The 22,295-nt window shown below is 46.9% G+C and overlaps 1 protein-coding gene across 11 annotated transcripts in view; it reads right to left on the bottom strand.

Annotated features, from left to right (window-relative positions):
* Positions 1-22,295, bottom strand: part of LOC117900202 (putative mediator of RNA polymerase II transcription subunit 26) — a 35,555-nt gene that overhangs the window by 4,286 nt on the left and 8,974 nt on the right. For 2 of the 11 annotated variants that reach the window (XM_034810464.1, XM_034810465.1), the window contains exons 3-8: positions 9,157-9,716; positions 8,903-9,099; positions 6,033-8,627; positions 4,385-4,610; positions 4,282-4,328; positions 142-3,054 (exon numbers count right to left, since the gene is read on the bottom strand). In XM_034810464.1, coding sequence (XP_034666355.1) covers positions 142-3,054; positions 4,282-4,328; positions 4,385-4,610; positions 6,033-8,627; positions 8,903-9,099; positions 9,157-9,716 — 6,538 coding nt within the window. Of the gene's footprint in view, positions 1-141; positions 3,055-3,620; positions 4,053-4,281; positions 4,329-4,384; positions 4,926-6,032; positions 8,628-8,902; positions 9,100-9,156; positions 9,717-22,295 lie in introns of all 11 variants that reach the window. The other 9 variants (XM_034810468.1, XM_034810473.1, XM_034810471.1 and 6 more) reach the window with 7 other exon arrangements.

Genomic DNA, 22,295 nt, shown 5'->3' on the forward strand with positions numbered 1-22,295 from the left:
GTGAAGGGTTTGGTTTGGTGTTCAAAAAACGAAATTACTGTGAATCTAATAGAGAGAATAGAGAGCTATGGGTAGATATAGGTAGAGAGAGAGAGTGATGATCGACTGAACTTAGTGGCAATCGGGTACGAGTATCTATACCTTGAGGGAATCTCGTTGCATTTGGCGCTCAATGTGCTATCAGAGCATTTTACAGACGCTGCTGCTGCGGCGGCGGCATTGGTGTTGCTGTTGTGCTGCTGCTGCTGCTGCTGCTGTTGGTTCTTATTGTTGGGAGAGAATCCAAATTGGAATTTATTTGCCTTAGCCGCCGCTGTGGAGGAGGTGGAGGTAGTGGAGGAGCCTGAGCTGGACGATTGGGCGGCAGCAGCGGCAATCGATGATCTTATGACATTGTTAACCCTCGAGGCGCGCGCAGTTGGCATTGCAAACACGGAGGAGGAGGAGGAGGAGGAGGAGGAGGGTGTGTCTGTAGCAGTAGCAGTAGAAGTTGTTGGTGAAACTGTTGTTGAGGTTGTTGAGGGATTACTAACATCGGGAGTGGTGCTGGTGGTGGTGCTAGGGGAATATCTAACTGTTGGAGTTGGGTTGGTGGGTTCGGTGCTAAAAGTGGAGGAGGAATAGGAATATGCTTTGGATTGGCTTGCTCCCAAAGTGGGGCGGATACTGGGAGACGCAATGGGCGTGGTGCTAGGACGCAGCGTAGTCGTTGTGGTTGTAATCGTCGTACGCCCCGTGGGCACATAAAGTTGCTTAATTTCATCAACGGCTGCCTTTATTTCCGGCAGCGAATATTCATCAACAAATCGGGAGGTGCCACTCTCATCGCTGTTGCTATTGCTATCGCTGCCGGCGAGGAACTGCTTCAGTTGCTCCAGAACATTCACAGCACGAAACTTTTGGACCCGCCCATTGCCGGTGGTTAGGTAGCCAGCATTCTGGAGACTATCCGCCAAAGTACTTTCCGCCGTTTGCTGGCGATATTTGTTCGAGTAGAGAAACTTGACAGTCGGACGATCTGTTATGGTCACCACATGCTCCGTGGAGCTGGATGCAGTTGCTGTGCCCATTTCCTCGAGGCTATTTTGTTGCCTGACTTCTACTTGCTGATGTCCAATCAATGCCTCGGCTCTGGGTCCATCCGATATGCTGGCCTCATTCTCTATTTGTTTGCGTTTAAACAACTTTACGTGCTTTGCTGTTACATTTTGTGTGCCAAAATTGTTCGAGTCCTTGGCCTGTATGGCCGCCTTGTATGACTCGTACTTGGCGTGTGGCTGCAATGTGGCTTCACCCGAAGACGAGCGCAGTTTGGCGGCTATGCGGACACGTTTTGTGTACTGATTGGTGTCGAAGTGGCTGCTGGGTAGCCTTAGCCGGGGTGCATAGGTCGTGGGCTCGTCCACGCTCTCCGCTAAATTGTCAAGTGTGGCGACTGTGTAGCGTGAGCGGCCGCGAGGACGCAGTGGAGCCTGGGAAACCCGCAAGGGCGATGAAGCTACCACCGCGGACATGGTCGTGGTTGGAGTAGTGGTCGTTGTTGGGGTTGTCGTCGTTGGAGCTGCCTTAGTGGTGCTACGCAGCATACTTGACACCGGTCTCTGCGGACTAAAAGTGCTCAAGATGGCATCGCTGATGCTAAAGTTTCGCACATTTCCTGTAACCATTGTGGCCAGCACATCCGCGCTGATGTTCTTAGGTGTTAACCCAGAAACAAACAAATTCTTTGGCGGCTTCTGTGTGGTCTGCAGGAAAGGCGGCGAGGCTGGGGAGTTGGTGTAACGCGGTCTGGCTGTCGTGCGCAGCATCATGTTGGAATGCTGACGCTCCTCCTGCAGCAGATTCTCCAGACTCTTGTAGGGGGAAACAAAACGCATGGCGGGATTGGCAGTGGCCCGATTTAGGTTGTCCTTGAAGTGATTGGCGCGGTTGGTGCTTCGTTGTCCCGGGGATATGTACCGCTCGGTGCTTGGCATGCCCTGAGACTTTGGCGTTGTTGAGGTGCTTCGCAAAGTGCTGCTGGACTCCACACTATCGCTCCAGCTGTCAGCTGTTGCAGTGGTTGCTGCTGTTGTGGTTGTGGCCTTGGTATAGGCTTGAATTGTGGGTCTTCCATTGCGCCAAATGCGCAGAGGTGGAGCATAGGTTGTGGGCACAATATCCACATCGCTGGGCTTGGTAGATGGAGTTGTAGTTGTACTTGTACTTGTACTTGCTGACAGATCAGTGGTGACATCTGGCCCATCCTCAGCGCGCAGACTAAACCCATACGATCCACGCTGTAGGCTATATTGAAACGCTTTACTGAGCGTCGTGCCTGGCGTGGTGCTTGAGCTGTCCAATAGCTCAATCGAGGACAGAGTTTCGCTCGCAGGAGACCTAAAGCTCTGCGGCTCCACATCGGATGTGATGTAGCTCTGAATGCGCTTGCTGGTCTGCGGCTCATTTAGATATCCCCTAAATGGCATTTGTTTGTGCAACTGCTGGTAGTTCGTCTTCACGGGCTTACTTGGCACCGCGTGCAGCAGATTGCCGCGCGGACTTGTGCCGTAAGCGGCGGTGTTAATGAAATCTAAAAACTTGGGCGAAGTGCTGGTCTCGAAGGAGCGGCTGCTCGGTGCCTCGGCCGTCTGCACATGAACATTCTGACTCTCATCGAAGACGGTTTCCGAATTTTCCAATTGACTGCTGGAACTGTCCACCACCAGAGGCCCTTGCGTCGTGGTTGTGGTTGGAGCAACTGAGGGATAAACATGAGTTTGGAGTTGGAGTTGGGAGTGGGTCTGGTTCTGGTTCTGAACTGAATGTTGATTATGGAATTTATCTGGAGGGTGGCTGTTGGCCACAAAGCTAACCAGCGACTTGGCCAGACTGTGGAGCTTCGATTTGAGAAAGGGATTGGAGCTATAAGTCGAAGGGTGGTATGTTGGAGGAGATATTGTTGTGGTGCTGGTGGTGGTGGTCGTTGGTGGCTGTGTAGTGTTTGTTGTTGTTTTTGTCTTTGATTTGTTTATAGCTTGTTGCTTATAGATTTTATTTGCATGCGCTTTCGAGCTGTTGAAGAGACGTGTAGTTGTAATAAGTAATCACACAAGTTAGTAACTTAGTTGCTAAGCGAAACCCTAACATCCTCAGAGAGTCCCTATCCTTTTCGGTTCTCAGAATTTCACTTTTCATTCTCGACTGGTAATGGATTCTGGAATGGATTATCTATAAATTCATGCTCATGCATACGTATAAATCGCGACACGTAACGGTTATCTTATGGTATAAACATGCAATGAATATGAGAACGCATTTTAATCACATTACAACAGAAAAACATAAAGATCAGAGAGCGAGAGAGAGAGAGACACAGCCAGCAGTAGAGGACGTCTCGGAGGCACTGTCTAACCCCGAAGCGGATATCGGGAGCAGCTATGGCAGCTAGATGTTCCGGAGTTTGTGTGTGTTGTGAGCCGATTTTGCAAGCTTTTTGTGTGTGTGTGTGTGATGGCTATGAGAACTTACAAACTATTTCCTTTAAAAGCAAAACTAAGACTGCAGAAGGGATGCTAAAATCGTGTGGAAACGGAGCTGTCTGTCTGCCAACTTGTCTAGCAATGGGACTAACGAAATACCTTTGGGGTTTTGGTGTTGTTGTGGTGGTTGTTGTTGTCGTTGTTGGTGGTGTTGTTGTGGTTGTTGTAGAACTGGTTGTTGTTGTTGTTGTTGTGGAACTCTTGGGCGTACTCCAACTAACTGCTGGTGTAACTTTTATGTTCTGACCTCTTGTGGTAGGTGGTTGTAGCGTGGAAGTTTTCATTTTTTTGTGCCCCACAACATTGGCAATCAATTCATAATCATCTCTCGTATCCGTGCCGGGCCTGCGCTCGCTCTGCTCATAGTCCTCTGTGTACTCTCCTGAGCTGGAGTAACTGTAATCGGATTCTCCGTTGCGCGTATTTTGCGTGGTAATCGTGTCATAGTAGTGACGCGCATCGGCACGTGTGGGCGGTGTCTTTGTGGTTGTTGGCCGCGCGTCCAGTCTTTGGATGGCCACCTGCTCCGGCCTGTTCCGGTGGATAAATGTATTGTGGGTTTGTGTGTGTAAATTTTCATGTTTTGTGTTTTGTTGGAGTTTGTGTGGGAATAATTTCTAGGCCATAATGCTAACTGTGGTGCGCTCGGGCTGGGCTGGGGCTTGGGAACTACAAATGACTTCCCTGTGCAGTAAAATTCTCCGCACTTTCTGGACTGTTTGCTGTCAAGAGGCTTGCATGGTGCTGGATTGTGACTTACCTTTGGGGCGAATGTGTGGGCTGATCGTACACATTATCTTGCTCGATCTATAAATAGTTTTCAGTTAGTTTTTGTTTACATTTTGTTTTCGTATATCTCCCACCTGTGCATTAATATCCTCATCGTAGTCCGTGCTGTAGGTCAACGTCGGTTGATTGCTGTACAGCGGCTTCTGTGGTGGAGTCGGTGTGGCCGATTGCTCCAGTGGACGGTACGTTGATTGCGTCTGTTGATGGCGCACAGCTGGCTGATGATATTGTTGCTGTTGCTGCTGTTGCTGCTGCTGCTGATGGTCTTGCTGCTGTTGTTGTTGTTGATACTCAATGTCCCTATATAAATCGATATCATCGTCGTAAACAGAATAATATGATGAATCATAGGGATTTGGTAGGGCTTGTGCCTGCTGCTCGCGCTGTGACGATTGTTGGAATGGTGTTGGCTGTAGCTGTTGCTGTTGTTGTTGCTGTTGCTGCTGCTGTTGCCGTGATTGTTGGTAGCCGCCCCCGTGATTAAATATGGATGCATTATAGTAGTTACGATTGGATTCTAGCTGTGGAGATGGGGCTTGTGGCGTGGGCTGTACAAAGATATTAGCATTGGGCGTTGGCGCCCCCCCCAGCGATGACGGTGAAGATGACTCAACTCTGTACACGTTGTTGAAGTTTTTTTTGGTTGTTGTTGGTGAAGTGATTGGCGCAGATTATTTACATTGGCCAAAATGCACAAGTGGAATTTTATGGAAACATAAGGTAAACAAATATTGTGTGTTTTATGTAGAGTTAATGATTGGGTTTACGTACGTAAAACAGGGGAAGAGAAATGTAAAACGACATCAAAAAGTAATTCAATTTGACATAAATATAATAATGAGCATGAGCATGGAGGATAAAATGGGAAGTAATGAAAACTGAGCACAGAATGAGGTTAGAGCATAAAGTCAAGGTTAAGGTTAGGGTTAGGTTTAAGGCAAAGACAATTTAATGGTAAGATGATGAACGCCATACGCTGACTCAAAGAGAATTTAATTACAAGGCGACGCTGTCCATCACAGAGAGACAAGCGCTAGATAGGCTATTGGTGCCCGAAAGAGAATGCAGTGTGGGGAAGACTTCACATTCTTAATAATTTCACCATGGACGCGACTGTGAAAGTGCGGGGGTGGAAACAAGAAGCTGAAGCTTATAAGCTCAGCCGCTCGCGAGCCCACTCTCAGAGCGCTTACTGCACAACAAACGGATGCGCTAACAGCACTGTAGACAAGTGCACTAACAGCACAGTAGTCGGGTGCGTTACAGGCTGTTGGCGTGGAGCGGAAACAAGCTGTTAAACTGTGCTGTTAACACTCAGCTGAACAGCTATGAATACAGAGAACAAACTTTTTTTCGCAAAAGGATTTCGAAGTAAAAATGTTATGCATATAAATTTCTTGCACATGCATGGAAAATGTATGGGCGCTAATCATCTTCCTATTATAATGTCTTTGATTAAATGTTAGTGTAGCCAATGTCCAAGAACAATTTTTGTTTAGTCAACTGTACAACTTTGGTAGGTGCGGGCTCAATCCGTTAAGATCGTTTAGTAATGGGTCGTTTAAACAGTAATGTCGCAAGACGGACGGGCGTATTGAGTATATTTATGTACATTTATCTTTTGTATTTTGTTGTTGTTGTAGTTATATACGGGTATTTCTTGTGTATTTGTGTAGCGGCACAAAAGTTCTTTCAAACTCAGCTGGAACTCAGTATAGCTACCTGTGTCTGTCCCCGCCTGAGTCTGAGCCGACGATGTGCACAGAGTTCAATTGGAGGCCACCTAAGCTGCTGTGACTTTGCTTGCCGGAATAGTAGCCGGACATTGAATTACTTTCATTTTTCGCCCGTTTGGTGTTGTTCTCGACTCCCTTGGCTGCAGCTGCAGCTGGTGCCATCGTCATCCACTTTTGTTGTCCTCTAGTGCGTGGCCGCGTTGTGTAGCGCATTCGTGTGGATGTTGATGTGGATGCTGTCGTGGAGCTGGGCCGCGTGCTCTGCGTAGTGGAAGCCGCTGACGTGGGAGTGGTGGACTGTGGCAGACGTTGCTTAAGTTCCTGGAATATGTCGCTGGGGAAGTTGATGAATGACGGCACTCCAGTGCCAGTCTCCGTACTGGGCCTGCTGTTAAGCTGCGCAAAGTTTGGGAATGGACGTCGTGTGGTGGTGGCTTCCATGAATCCAGTCTGGAAGTTGTTGCGTACTGGCAGCCCAGTCACAGGCGCTGTGGTGGCTGCCAGTTGCGGGCGTGGTGGTGCCATTGTCTCGGACATGGGCATATAAGGCGGCAAGTGTGACGGTGGCAGTATATCATCATCTTCCTCGTAGTCCTCGTCGTAGTAGTCGACGCTTTCGGTAGTCGTTGTGCTGCTGCTGCTGCTAGTCCTTATTGTGGGTCTTACTCGCGGCGTTGTTGGGGATTTTGTAGGCGGTGCCGCACTCTGACTCGAGGTCTGTTTGTTGATTTGATTTTGTATGCCCTTGATAAAGCTCTCGTAGCCCTTGAGCGGTCTCGAAGTGGTTGTAATGGTTGGCTTTTCTCTTTGTCGTGGTTTAGGTGTAGAAGTACTCAATGTGGTGGAAATTGGGATTGTCGTCGTGCTGGAAAGGGCAACTGGACGTCGCTGGACATCGCTGTTCAACTGCTTGAAGTACTTAATCAATGGGTTTATGGCCGGATTCACACTTGCCAGATCGCTGGACTTTAGGTTAGCCATGAACTCATGGATATTGAATTGAAAATTTGTCAGCTTGGGCTTATCGGCAGTCGTTGTGGTCGCCGGAGCCTCTGTGGAAGTGATTGTCTTGGTAAAAGTCTGATAGGATTCTGGCACGGTGCTGTTGCCCGTATAGCTTATGCCTACGGGTATGTGCGAAAAGTCACGGAATGGCACCTGTTGCAGACCTGTGTTGGGCCTGTTGTAGGCCAGATTGGGCGCCGACACAATGTTGATGCTCTGCGTGACCTGCAGCGGTGTGACTGGGGGTCGCACTTTGACCGCCACTTGTCCTACTTGATTCGGTTTGGCTGTGCTGTAGACGCCTTTCATCTTCTGATTCGCTATAACATTATACTGAAAATAGTTGCTCTCCGTGGTGCTGCCAATGCTGTACTGGGATACCAGCTTACCGGGATAGTTCGGGTTGACTTGCCCATGATCGGGACCCTGATTATTGTAAAAACCTCCCATGGTGCTGTACTGTCCTTTGGGAACGGGTGTCACCTGCTGTGTGGGCTTGGACGGGTCGCCTGATAGGTGGGAGTGTGAGTAGTACGCGAACGGCGTTTGTGCTGTGGTTGTGGCGTGTGAGGAGCTGGGTGCTGGGGCGCTGGCAGTGGCGGGTGTCACTGGCTGATTGTCCAAATGAAAATAGGCAAAGTTTTCCGCTTGTATATTCTTGCGACGTTCCTTTAATTCCTTCAGCTGCTGTATTAAATATGGTAGCAGATCTCCACCGCTGCTCGAGTGCTGTTGTTGGAGGTTCTGCGGGGGCAATCGTGGATTGCTTGGCGCTCCGAAGTAGTTGCCCGCAATCGGGCGAAAGTCATCCTCCAAGGGGGGCGGTGGCAGCGATAGATTGTAGCCGGTGTACACAACCTTTGGCTTTTGTTGGTTTGCTGTGGAAATCTGCTGTTGCTGGTGTAGATAAGCCTGAGCGGGATAGCCGGCGTTTACTTTGTTGTAGTTGTGATTGCCGTACGGCTGCGGAGTCTGCGCGGGACTGGCTGGTGGCGTTAGATATGGATTGAAGTTACCAAAGCTATAGCTTTGGCCAGTCTGATGCTGATGGTAGCCTTGGTTGTCAATTTCCCGATAGTTCTGTGCCGGCCATTTGGCAGAGGTGTGCGTGAGTGGGCGAAGCTGACGCGGGCGTCTTTTTGACTCCCCTGTTGCCGCATCTGTTTCCTCTGGGCGCTCGTCCTCGTCTTCAGCAGCTTCATCACCAGCGTAGTCAAACTCCATTACTGCATTTGCTGGGGTTTCCCTTCGCTGACTTATCTTTGAGGAGTACTTTTGTATCTTATCTTCGACAGGAGCCACCTCGTCGTAGTGCTCCTCTGAGTTATTCGATTCACTGTCGTTGCCGGGTAGCGTGCTGCTGCTTTCAGTTTCCATCACTTCGCTCGATGTATTCGAATCGTTGGGCATTTCTGTTTGCACTTTGGGTTCTGGTTCTGGTGTTGTTGTTGTCTCCGTTGCTGTGTCCGCAACTGCCGTTGTCTGCCTCGTGAGTTCTCGTCGTTTTCGCGTTCGTGCCTCGAGTCCGTTATGTGACAGTTCGTATTCGAGCGTTTGTTCGTCATTCAAGCTTTCGCTGTTTGCGTACAGTTTTTTGTTGGCCAAAAGCGGTTCGGTCGTTCGGATTTTGGTCGGTGGTAGCAAGATATATATAGAGATAGTGCAGATAATGCATGGTATGAGAGAAAAGATCATGTAATACGATGAGTTGCGGAGAATTTAGAATAAATTTTAGCTTCAGTAAAGTGGAGTGAGTTGCATCAATGTAGAACGAATTCAATTCAGTTAAAGAAGCAACGAGGAAAGTTGATGAGACACTCAAGCTTGATAGCTGTGATGACAATCGCTTACCTGTAGGCTGTTCCGAAGGCGTAGGAGCTGAGCTTTCCGCTCTGGGGTATGGCATTGATGCTTGCCTGATGGATGATGCCATCGCGATCCCGTTGTACCTGGCTAACGGTGCTTGGCTGGCCGCGATACACACGCTGCTGACGATCGGACTCCTCCTCCTCCGCGGGTGGCAGTGTTTCCTGCGCCTCAGCATAGAGCTGTGCAAGGATTGAACATGGAATTTCTGTTTTATGGAGTCACCATTGACAACTAACCTTCGCTATGTCCTCTTGTGCGTCCAGCAATGGCTTCGGCTGACCCCGCGACGTGACCACCGGATTGGGTGGAACGCGCAGCTCTGGTGGAGGCGGTGGGATATTGTGGACCTGAGCCTGTATGACCTGTGGCGGAGAGCGATGGTATTGCGGCGCCACTGTGGGCGCCTTTTGGGCGCCACCTGGACTGCTGAAAGCGGACCCAAAGCGCACGCGGCTAGGAACATGCTGCTGATGATGCTGCTGCTGCTGCGTCTGGCTCTGGCCACGTGCCGGGCCGCGCTCCGTGGAAGTGTCCACCAACTCGCAGCCCACGTTCCGTGGCCAGTCACAGGTCTGTAGTTCGTGCGAGTACATAAGGCCGCCGGTGCAGCTCTCAAGTAGTGCCCCACCGAACACGCACACGTAGTACTGTGTGCAGTCCGTGGGGTGCGGATAGTAGCCGAACTCCTCGGGGCAGTCGAAGCTGAGGCCATTGGAGCTGGTGGACTTGACGTTGGTGCCAAAGCTGCGAGAGCTGGTGATGCGTGAGGCGCGTTTGCCTTGAGCTTCTGTGGGTCCTGTAAATGCAATGGGAAATGGGAAAGATTTTAAATTAGTATTAAATAAAGATAAAGAAGCTTACATGCCATTAAATATGTACATAACTGTTCTGAGAGCATCGAGAACCTTGTCTGTCAGACTCTCATTGCCTGCAGCTTGTAGCTTGTAAGCTCTCTCTCAATTAATCTCTCTCTCTCACTCTCTCTCTACCCAAGCAGCTTGTTGCAGAGCAACACGCTCGCACGATGTTCTCTAATTACTTTCTCCCTTTTGTTCTGTTCTTGAGCATCATCGCTCTCCCTGCGCACGCTCTCTCAAGCACTAACAACAACGCAGCTATGAGACAAACAAGTGACAAAGCGGTGCGTGCGTGGATATGCCATAAGCAGTGACCAAAAACAAACGGTAAAGTGCAAAGAAGACAATGAAAGGGAACAGTGCATGCAAGCAATTTCGTAGTGAATAAACAAGAATACACTGCAAACAACATGAAGAACTGAAACAAAGTATAATCCATTGCTGCGACAGATAAAGCAGCGCCGTTGTTGCATTCTTGGCATCAGCAGCAGCCGCAACGTACATAAAGGGGTCAACAGTGGCAGTGGCAGCGCAGCGCTGTTATTGCAGTTGCGCTTCTTTGAGTCAAACGCCGAAACTGCATAAAGGCCTGTCACGTTTTTATTTACCGATTAATGGATTTTTCTAAATGTGTGTAAATATGTGTGATGTTGCCAAGTTGCAAAGTTTTTTGTTGGTGCCGTTGACCTTCTCAATTTTAACGAAATGCCACTTGAACAACGTGAGGCTGTATATTGTTTTAAATAATAAACATAAAATGAGTGCCTCAATGTAGTGTTCATTAAATCATACTGGAAATCTGGATAGTTCATTCATAACGATCGAATTGATAGATTTATAGACCATTGATCTTGATTGGTATAAAAGTTGTGTCTCAGAATTGTATTAGTTCTGATTCGGCTTCACTTCCTTTGAATACGGAGTCAATCTGTACATGTATAATCCATTTTGTAAGAAATTCGTTGAAATCTGTTATGGAATAAGGCCGTTGTTTCCCTCGAAACTCATTTAAAGTTTATTCCCCTCGAATAATCGCTTTACAGACAGGGCTCAATGGTTTTATTTGTATCGTTTTGGCGCGCCGGCGACGCCGGAATGTTAATTGAGCAGCGACAACCCACATGTGATAGCAGCTAAAAGAACGGTACATGTGGTTGCATAACAGCCGTGATGTGGGGCCATTATAGCAGACTGCCAGCATCCACAACCGCAAAGACTTAAGCAGTAAAAGCGATCCAAATCGATCGCCGCTGAATCAGCCATCAAGTGGTGACAATTCCCCGGGCAAAAAAAAACTTTTAATTATAAAAACGTGCCGTTATAATCTTGGGTTTATGCTTAAGAAAAGGTAACTGCACCCAAAAGCCAGAGCTGACCTCAAATCGCAATGTGATCAAGACTCGAGGCATCAGAGTACCGAAAATAAACCCCCAATAAAAAGTCAGAATAACCGAAACTGCATATAAAACTGATTACGCTGAACAATTGAGGCCCAATTTGAATTCAATTGCAGCCCGGCTGCTCTGCGCTTACAACACCAAGTAAGGCTGTGGCCTGACTCCAGTAGATTGGCAAAAATTCAACTGGTTTTTTGCTTATATTAGTCCCTGGTTTATGACTGTGCGATAACTAATAAATTGAGCAAGCTTGCCACGAGCCATTCAATCGAAAGCAGCCAGAAAATGCACCAATTCAGAACTGCATTTATGCGCTTTGCCAGACACACTTTTGGAATTGGTCTGTCGTTTGCCACCATTGTGTTGTGAACTATAAGGAACTCTGCACTATAAGAGTGCTTATAGCTTGATGGTGCTAGTTCTACCCACGTATCCATGGGTACATAAAACTGATGCCACAATCGGGTGAATCGCACTGCCGCTATGTTGCACCTTTGACAGGGCACGAGTGGCACGAGAGGTACGTTAAATTGAATGAGCAACACGGACAAACCCACTTTTTCCCTACAACTTTTTACATTCACTTTTAGGAGGCCCTCTCCTGTCCCTTCCTGCTGGTTCACTCAGTGTACAAGCCAAAGGCAGACCGCAACTGTGATCTAATATTCGCCAAGTACACGCCAAATGGTGTCAAGGCTTCTAGACGGAGTATTGTACATCAGCTACTTGGCATGCAGAAAACACGGCACGCTCCACAATTGTGTAATTAACGCGCGAAATCGTCGCAGTTTGAAATCGGTAGTCCGACTCTTCGCTACAAAAACCGTGTGAACGATTTGAATGACACACACGATATGCAACGTCGGTGGCGCACAATGAGAGCCAATCAATTGGCAACGGCAATTGGCCATGCCAGAGCCTAGAGCTGCCCATCGGCTGACATTTCTATTAGCCAGCCGCAAGCCACACTTCTGATTGTTTTTCTGTACAAAGCCACGCTAAAGCTGAAAGCTAATGCCGCATCTAAAGTCAAAGCTAAGGCTTAAAGTGTCTGGGTTGGTTATGCAACGCGCAGTAATTCCAACATAAGCCTGATTGGTTTTGTTTGGCTTTGGTTTAGTCGTTTGCTACTTTACTTAAGAATTCTTAAAGCGATGATGAAGTGAGTAGCGTGTGCCCGAAGTGCAGTAGACCAATAAATTCTCAGCCATAGGCACGACACCCCTTGATGAGCAGCTGAAAGATGCCATAAAACACACGGCAATCGGGTGACTCGTTCCTCAGCGACACTGAGTCTGACTGCCTGCCGTTTGGTCTGTAACAAACTTGCTGAAGATCAGCGTGTGGCATTTTATTATCAATTTATTTGAATGCCGCTGCTTAAGAAAGATGTTGAGCATTTAAAATCAATAAGATTGTCGTATCTATCAATCGTTGAATATTTATAAGTGACCCTGCCCGGTGCTGGCAAAGAGTTCAAGCCATGAAAATACACGCTGTATATCGTATATCACTCGATTGTTTGTGTTGATTGAGCGTTTCCGTGCACAAGGCGTTAATTTATGTAAAGCGCCATTTGTTTAATGTCTCCACTGATGCCACCATCGATGCCACGACAGATGATCCTCTAGGTCCAATGCTCCCCTGTCTCGACGATGCGTCAGAGCTTTGTGGTGTTTGATCCATAAGTTGGCGGCGGCGATTCGGCATTTCAACACTGCCTCTGACTTATTTGCAGCCATAAATGCTGGCAACCGCCAATAGCATGGCCAAATGTAGACAAATGGCGCGAAACATTGCACTAATTGCCACCTCATTTGGCGGCAGCCTCGAAAACCGTTTTATGGCTAACGTAATGAGCCTTCCGACCCTATAGAAATGGCCGACAGGAAAGCAAGAATAAGGCAAGAGTAAAATCACTGCAAGTTGTACTTCCCCAAGTCTGTCGAAGTCGTTTATAAATGCGAAAATATCTCGTACTGCCTGGCCGCCTCAATTCATGTCTCAATTTATTTGTTCGCGTGCTCGCTTTGAACTTTTAATTAAACGTGGCCAACAGGCAGCTAACAAGTTCGTTGCCTAAGTCTTTCGCTGGTTTTCGGGTGCGGTGCGGCGCGCAATTAAACGCACGCTCATCACGGCAAAAATAAATCATTGGAGCTGCCTTTCAGCTGGGTTTTCCTTAGCGCCCAGCGCCCGGCGCCCCCAATGAGCCTGAAGCCAAAGGCGACTGCTCCAATTGTTGCATTCCAACTTTTCTTCCATTACGAAACATGTCCCAGCTGACCAGCCACAAGTAAAAACCAAACCCCCGACAACGATTGGCTTTGCATGTGCACGCGCAGGAGGAAGCTTACAGAAGTGGCATCAGTTTTCCAGTCGAACTTTTCCTTTCGAAAAGAAAAGCAGCAGCTGGCAGTCATGGATAGTGGATAAGAAAATGTTTAGTTCCACTGCTCTGAAAGTGTGTTCTTGGCACAGATAAAACCATTTTGGGCATCAACAAAGCTTGCCAAATAACGCCTGCGGCTGCTCCATGAGTACCTTTATTGATTCCCATCTAAGTTCAAGTTTTATTTAGTTGTAATCAAGAGATTTCTGTGGTGTTCGCAAACGGAAGACACCCATAGCTGAGGGCTTTGTTATTGCTCTTCGTGCCATCAAAATTAACCAATTTCGAATTTCAACGCTCAGCGGCATGACAGATTTACGGGGAAACGGATTTGCTTAGTGTGAGATTATAGCAAAGAAATCAAACATGAAATAAGCAGCAGTAGCAGCAGTGAACCTATTTTCTGTGTGTACCACAAAACAGGAAATATGCAGCGCTTACTCTTGCCACATGCCTCATGCCCCCGTGCCTCGTGTCTCGTATCTCGGTACCTCTTGCCCGATTGCTTTCCTTTTCAAAGCCGTCGGCCACATTCAAATACTAAGTAGAGCTCTGTGGCTCGCAAAGCTTTTTGGCTATTATGCAACATGACTATCGACTGGCTTTGTGCACAATGTATAACACACACACACACACACACAATCGACAATATATAGTGTACAATGTGCACTGTGCACTGGTTTTTCGCTTTTTCTTTCAACTATTTGGAGGAGAATGTTCAAATTTGCCGTCACCACAGCCACCCATGGCAGCGCAGGGGCGAGACTTAGCTGCAGAGACCAGACCTGGGATTAAGCTATGGATAGAAAGCATTTAAACATTATTTCTAAGGTTGTTAATGTGTTTATGTCGGTTTCGGTTGTGCCAATTGATCAGTTAATTATTGGCAGTAATTTGTACGTTGCTTTCGTTCCAGAATTCTGTCATAAACATTGCGCAAATTGCGGGCAAGCTGCCCAGCCAAAAAAGGCACCACGGCATAGAGCGGAATGGCCCCATGATCCCCTCAGTAGCCACCTGTATATGTCGGCGGTTGTACACGCAAAACTGCTTGACTGTCGGGGCACGCAGCAGCACACAGGGTACACAGCACACAGCACGCCAGTTTTGCTCTCTCGTTATGACTGCGGCAATATGACACTTGTGGCACACGATTTTATCAACATTCGGGCAGCTTTTCAAAATGTTAATTGGCAGCAAACTTTCAAATAATTTTCTGAAAATATGCTCGTTGCTCCCGTTGTGTCGTTTGGAATTCCAACAAAAAATTGGAACTGGAGCAGGAACTGTTGGTGGGGCCCGTGACCAATGGATTCCTTTAGTCTGTTCCCCAATATGTCCCAATGTTGTTCCAGCAATCTACGTGCATAAACTATATTTGCATTTAAGTTGCCTAAAGTGAATGCTGCCCAGCATTCGCGACAAAAAGAAGAAAAATTCAAGAAAAACTTCAGCGATCGGGAAAGTGGGTCAAACCGAGAATGTTGCATAACCGACAGACACACAGCACAGCACACTGCGGCGCGGCGCGGCACACAACAAGCCATTCATAGCAGCAGCAGCAGCAGTATGTTCGAGTTGCAGCTAGTATCTGAGATCTTTTTTTTTTTTGCTAGTGGCAGCAACTAGACCACGCGACGTACAGCCGCCGCCAACGACAACGCCACATTGTGGCGCAAGGCCCACTCAGAGCCACGCCTACTGCAAAATCGATCACTTTCGCTTAGTTGTGCATCGACTTGGCCAGCGGGCCAGCCGGACAGTCACTGTGGCTACTGCAACTGCAACTGCAACTACTCGAATTTATGTGCTAAGCAACGTCCGCGCTTCGTGTGTCGCATTCACAATTGCCAATACATAGTTGGACTGCAATAATCGCAGCCGCTAGCCACAGTCTGGGCGGTGACAGTCAGTAGACTCTAGATAGAGATTGTCTCGGGTCTGGGCTCTGGTGTGCTGGGAACGGTAACTGGGAGAATGCAGCTAACTGAGGCAAAACGCGTAATTTGCTCCACAAATACGACACTGTTTTTGTGATTTTGCAAAATGTCTTTGGCTTGAGGGCGATCTGCTGCTAATGTTTTGTTGCGTTGCTTCGCTGTGCTTCAGCTTGGTTTCGTCACAGATCTCCACGCTACTTTTCCATATCTTTCCTGTGCACACAATTGCAATATTGCAATATGCAATATGCCAATGATGACATACATATGTATTTAATTCAGAATATAATTATTGACAGGGTTCGTGTCAGTGCTCACGCTTTCGTTGTTCTCCATTTCAGAGCTCTCACAGTTGGCAGAATTCGCCTGCGAGCAACTGTTCCGTTACACAACAGTTCTGAGAGCATCGAGAACCATCCCTTTTAAACTCTCACTGCCTGCAGCTTGTAGCTCTCGCTCTCTCTTTCTAACCAAGCAGCTTTCTGCAGATCAACACGCTCGCACGCTGGTCTCTAATTACCATCTCCCTTTTGTTCTGTTCTTGAACATCATCGCTCTCCCTGCGCTCGCTCTCTCAAACACCAACAACAACGCAGCTACGACAAAAACTGGTGACAAGCAAGTCGGTGCGTGCATGGCGATGGTATGAGTCACCAATAACAAACGGTAAAGTGCAAAGCAGACAATGAAAGTGAATACTGCAGGCAATTTCGTGGTGCATAACCAAAAATACACTGCAAACAATATTAATATACAAAAGATATGTTCATATGTATGTTTGTATGTACCCACCAAAATACTCATTTTAAGTTTGCCTTGACCGCGGCGACGCATCTTAGCCAGCAGCATCAGCAAGCAAGCAGATGAAAAGATGAAGACAGCCTAACCTCCCAACCAACCTCATACCCGCGAAGGTCATGGTCTATCCCCAGGCGGCAGCGACGACCCAGCAGAGATCAGAGAGGAAAACAAAGTAGTGGGCGATGGCAGTAACAAATTGCAAAGGCAACAAACCGTAAATTTCGCGGAACATCAAAAATAGACAACACGAAGGAAACACACTTACAAAGTGTGTGGATAACCGTAAGCCAGCAACATATTTGCATACAGCAAACAATTTCTGCTTCAGCGGTCTGCCGTTTGTTTGGCTGTTTACCGTTTACCATCTGAGCGTTCAATTCAATTTGAAAGGAAAACGCCCCACTCGCCCCGCTGAGTGCAAACGAGTAAGAGTACATCTGCCCCATTGGCATCCTCATACCCGTAACACACATGCACACAGGTCAAGGTACTCGTGTCTGTCAGTTGGGGCACCACAAAATTGCCGCTAACAAGCGAATCGTGTAATAGTTGACCCCAGAGACAAGCAAATGTTTTGTGCTGCAGCCTCCTGTATGCTGTTTTATGTACATACATTATTGATACATTAAAACATATTTTTCTTTTGCTAGTAAATCATATTTGTTATAGCTAAGCCTCAAGACATGGCATGGCTGTCTGAAAGTACCCACAGAAATACAAATATTTGATCAAAAACTAATGGTAAAATAGTTAAGCTTTAATGATCGGCCAAAAGCCATACTCACACACGTAAGCCCGAGCACTTGCATTGGACATGCCAGCGACAAATTTGAGGCTGACATGGCCAGCGACGGGTAGTCATAAAAGCTTAGTGGCAATAACAATTTTCCTTTCACTTTCATTTAAATGATTTTGATAAGCACCAGGGCAACTCCAGACATTGCAACAATGACCAGGCCAGACCAGACCAAAGACCACAGCCGTAACAGTCTGCTTACAACCAGGCAGCAGCGCAACAACTTGATAGTGCCGGAAATCTTTGTTGCCAGGGCAACAGTTGTACATTTTTTGTTGGCTTCGTGTCTACTGTTTTACATTCCCTCACTGTGGCTGTGGCACACTTCTCTCGCATAAAACGTGTTGCAGATTTATCACGAGATTTATGGAACGAGCAAATAGAATGGAGATTGCTCGTGGACTTGCTTGAAAATTCCATCAAAATACCTTTATCAAAATGTATTCAACTTTCTTTACTTAATTTACAATTTCCGCTGCATTGTCTTCCCGAATTGTCACTTCCGCTTTTCACGAGTTTGCAGGTTTCGGGTGGCTAAAATAATTAGCCAATATGCATTTTCGGGCTGCTGCCAATCGAAACGGTAGGACGACGCCCCTGCATTTCACATTGTGAGGCGGTAATTGCACTCGTGCGGTCTGGCACCCATCAAATACCAAGAGTTACCTTACCACTTGGCTGTGCGTTATGGGTTGCAGCTTTATGGCTTGTCATGCTGCTGTGTGTTGACGTGATGACTTTTGGCACTCCATCGCTCATGTCGTAGCATCGGTAGCGGCGCAAAGGCGTGGTCCGGAGTGCACTTAGGCCGCTGCTTGATTAATGCCACCTGCTGTTGGACAGCTGGGCGGAACAGAAACATTTCAATGTCTTTATTTTAAGTGGAGCGAGTGGATTCTATGTCGGCAGCTGGCTATACTGGAATTGGTAAATTTTGCAGCAAACTTAGCATCATTTAGTCGCTTCCCACATCGCTCTTTCACACACATTCGCTCTCCACTGCTTGAGCTCCATTTCGAGTGCATCTTCAGAAAATGAATCCCAATCTGAATACAGAAAAAAGTGCCCTGCACGATTACGTACGCAACTGCAACTGGAAATTGAAATCTTCCGCATTCGAAAAGAAATTACATTAAACTGTCGCAATATCGTAATAAATAATAATAAAAACATTTTGCGCACAAGCTGCTGTGACGCGAGGTTGAAGCTGTGGTAGAAAATCTACGACCCACTGCGAGACTTTGGTCGTGACTGCTGATACACTTAGCTGAGACGAGGAAGAGACTGGGGAAGAGACTGCGTAGTGCGTGGGTAAGGTCTTTGGCCAGGTCAGAGTCAGGCAGAAACGCTCGTCGGAGCACGTTTTAAAGCATTTTCGTACAACAATAAGTGCAGTCAAGAGCCGGGCACAAATCGATGGCTTTGGCTGCGATGGCTGTGCCGGTGGTTATGATGTAAGCGGCGGTGGTATGACTATCATAATGCGGCAGCGGCTGGCTTTCTGTCTACTGTTTGACTTGTTGCCGTTACACACCTACTGCACGATATTAAAACGCAGCTCGTAATTAACATTCCCAGCCTCGGGCAGTTACCGTTGCAGGGTATACATTTGCGAGTTCGAGCCAGCAATAGCAGCGAAAATGCAATTTGAATTGCAAATTTTCGCACGGCAGCTCCGAGCTCCGAGCTGCGAGAGCTCAGGTCTAGGCCGTGCAGGGCAGACCCAGCCAGCAGTCACTTAATGTGGGGGAGTCTAGGCAGGAAAACAGAAACTGTTCGCATTGTTTTCTCATGGGACTGGCAGTTGCTCGGCTTCCATGTGTGTTTCCACATTTGTTTATTAACCAATATTTTACATTTTGCGTTTCATTAAGTATTTTGATGCCCGCTGCAGAGAAATGCACCTCATGCATGTGAATAAATGTGGAAGCAAATTCTACAAGCGGCTAGTCGTAATTCATGCCTTTCATTTGTTGGCTGACTAGGAGTTCAGCGGCACTAAAGCGGATCAGCGCACGCTTGCTGCACGCCATAAACTCAAATGCCAAAAGCAAAGCACAAAGGCCACAGCTCCGCTTCGGAACTGCAAAACAAACGCCCAGCCCAGGCCCAAGTGCAGTCCATTTCAGCAGAGCCCAGCCCAGCCCAGAGCAAGTCAAACAAAAAATGTAATTGCTGCAAACGTTTTGTTCAACGAATGTTTCATGTACATTTGTTCGCGTGTGGGTGAGCCAAATTACTAAAAAGTAACTTACAAATTAAATTAAAACAAAGCTCGTACAAGTTATTATAAGCAAGAATATCCCTGAGCATATCCTTCATATTTATAGCATTTGTAATTTGCAATTATTATTTTTTTGTACATAAAAGATTAAAAATGGAGCAGCCCAAAGCATTGCCTGTTCGCGTAAATGTAATTGTGGGCGCAAGCTAACGACATTCAGCTTTGGCTTATGCCGAATTCAGAAAGGCATAAAGGCAGCGCAATGAGCTTGCTGGCGACTTGTGGCATTAGAATCGAAACCAAAAAGTGAGCGGCGTGGCTGTGGACTGCCTGCCTGCCGCCTGCTTGCTGCATGGCACATTTTGGGTGTGCCCAAAATCGAAACGGAATAATATGCAAAATAGTTTATGCCACAATGCGCCTGACTTGCATGTTTTCTGATACACTATCTTAATGAGACTTGTAGCCGTTTTGTCGCAAAAATAATTAAGCAAAGATACTCTTGGCACTTTTTCCCTTTACGAGAGGGAAACTGGGTTTCTATTGAGTGACATTTGGATCTTATTTGTAATGCTTAAGCGCGTTCGTGTAGCTTTCAGAATCTAGTCAGAAACCCATTCAGGGTCACACAACGCCTTTGCCCGCCTGACCATAAAAGGCAACCGCTGCTGTTCAGATTGCGCCAGAGATCACCAACAATAACTTGCAGCAAATGAAACAATAACTATTATGGTTTATAAGTCGGCTCTCTGCGTCGGCGTTTTCGTCTCGTCGAGGTCGGCCATAAGCCGTACAAGACAGCAACAAAGTGCTTAACTGAGAACACCAATTACTGGCATAACAGCAGCAATAACAAAAGCAAAAACAATTATGCCAAGACAATAAGATTTTTATTGGAGCTAATTGACACCAGCACTTGGTTCGGTTTGGTCCCAATTTGGGTCATGTAAAGGTACGATTTTTAGTTCAAAGTTTAGGTATAAAAATTATCATAGAACCAACGCAATTTGCCAGAAGTCTGCTTGGGTTTTCACCCTTTGGGCAAAGTATTCCCCCATTTGACAGCGATCATAAGTGGAGTACCACCCAAAAAAGGAACGTTTTCGCCGGCCAAGGAAAACCAGAATCAGTAAGTTCTTGCCAGTAATATTTCATGTGGCAGACAAAAGAGATTGGTATCAAAATCCAGTGCCAATGAGTCATGACACTTGAAACTAAAGGCCTCAAGACCAGTAAACGCTCCACATGAATGCCAAGCCCAAGCCCAAGCCCCAAAATCGAAAGGTTGCTGCTGCTGCAGAGTGGCTGGATAATTATTTCATTTGGAGTGGCCATTCCTGGGCACTGAAAGAACGTTGAAAAGCGAAAAGCGAGTCAACGCCCACCGGAGAGCGAGCACCAAAGAGCTGAAGGCGACTCGACATCTCGTTTAGGCGTTATGCAACAGATCAACACAAAATCCGCTGCCTTTGGGCGCAATTCAATTCCATTTTGGTGCACTAATTTGTTGAATTAAGTGTAACAGCAAAACCCAACAGAGAGACTGTGAGCTGTGAGCTCTGAGCTTTGGAGCGGAGCTCCAATGGTTGATTGGTTTGTGTCTTGAGTTCCCAGGCTTGGAGCAGAAAAACTAGCTCGAGGGAGTGTCTTGTGTTGCGGAATTCATTAGAGCGTATGGCGTATAGAGAATCTGGTTGCTTGCTTATAAATAATGTGAACCAATTAAAACCAGAGCCCAGCTGCTTCCCCACGAGTGCCACTAAAACAAAAGACTTAGGCAACAAACTTGCCTTAATGCCATCAACTTTTTGCTTGCAACTAAAGTGCAGCAGCGCAGCACGCACCCTGCAGCCAGCCACATTTGTAGAGTTAAATGCATCAAATTAATAATATATATGCAGCCAGAGAGCTCAGGTCGCTCAGATCGCTCAGATCGTGATTGTAAAGTTCTAATTTCTGAATATGTACTCGAGTGTGCACATTCTCTGTGGATTGTTCTCGATTGTGTTTGTGTTTGTTTGCTGCTTCTGTTTCTGTTTCTGTTTCATGGGACTTTGTTCTCTTTGTGCGCTGAAACGATGCCAAGGTTGTAAGTGCAATTTAAATGTTAAATATGGTAATGTGGGGAGCACTCAACAGTGATTCGATTCGTTCTACAGAAACTAGCTGTTGTATGGCTAGGGTGTGACATGTCTAAACAGAATTTCGGAGGGATCTAAACTCAATAAGTCACCAATCAGCATTGAAAATTCCTCTCGCTAACGGCTATAGCTGACCCTCACCTTTTCACAGTGCTGTCAAAATAACTTTAAATGAAAAAATAAATAACGATGAGCGTTTATTTACATGAAATCAAATACTAACGAACCAAATTGAAAAATGGCAAAGCAGAGAAGCTGCTATAAACATTTTCCAGCCATTTGGAGAGTTTTCAAAACGCTTTTGACTCGCGGCTTTGTCTGCCGGTGATGCCATGGACCAGCCCTGTCGTTGAACTTGAACCGCTGCCACACGTTTGGCAGGTAAAAGCAAACAGCAACCAGTTACACCAGCAGTGCACCAAAGTGAAATATTATAAAAAGCGAAAAACAGGCTGAGTCCCGATGTTGCATCAACTGCTGTTTGGCTTGTGACTGGTTAAACCATCGCTTATTACAAAATCACAAGCTTTCGCCATGACCATGACCGTCAAGGAGTTAACCAAATAATAGCTTGGGGTCTTTGTTTTAAATGTCACATTGAACGTTGCTGTACTTGCGCTTAGCTATGGCTGCCATTCCGCAAATGACGCGCAGAACCCGAAAAGGCTTTTAGGCTGCGTTCGTAATTAACTAAATGGAGTTTCGCTGTAAGAGGTTCTGTCTACAGAACACAAGATTAAAGGAGGGGATAAGGGAATCGCTGAGGGAGCCCTTAAAGCGCTTACCAACCATGTGCGTACCTTCCAGCACAGCAACAAGACTTTAAA

Source organism: Drosophila subobscura, chromosome U, assembly GCF_008121235.1.
Source record: "Drosophila subobscura isolate 14011-0131.10 chromosome U, UCBerk_Dsub_1.0, whole genome shotgun sequence".
Lineage (NCBI taxonomy): Eukaryota > Metazoa > Arthropoda > Insecta > Diptera > Drosophilidae > Drosophila > Drosophila subobscura.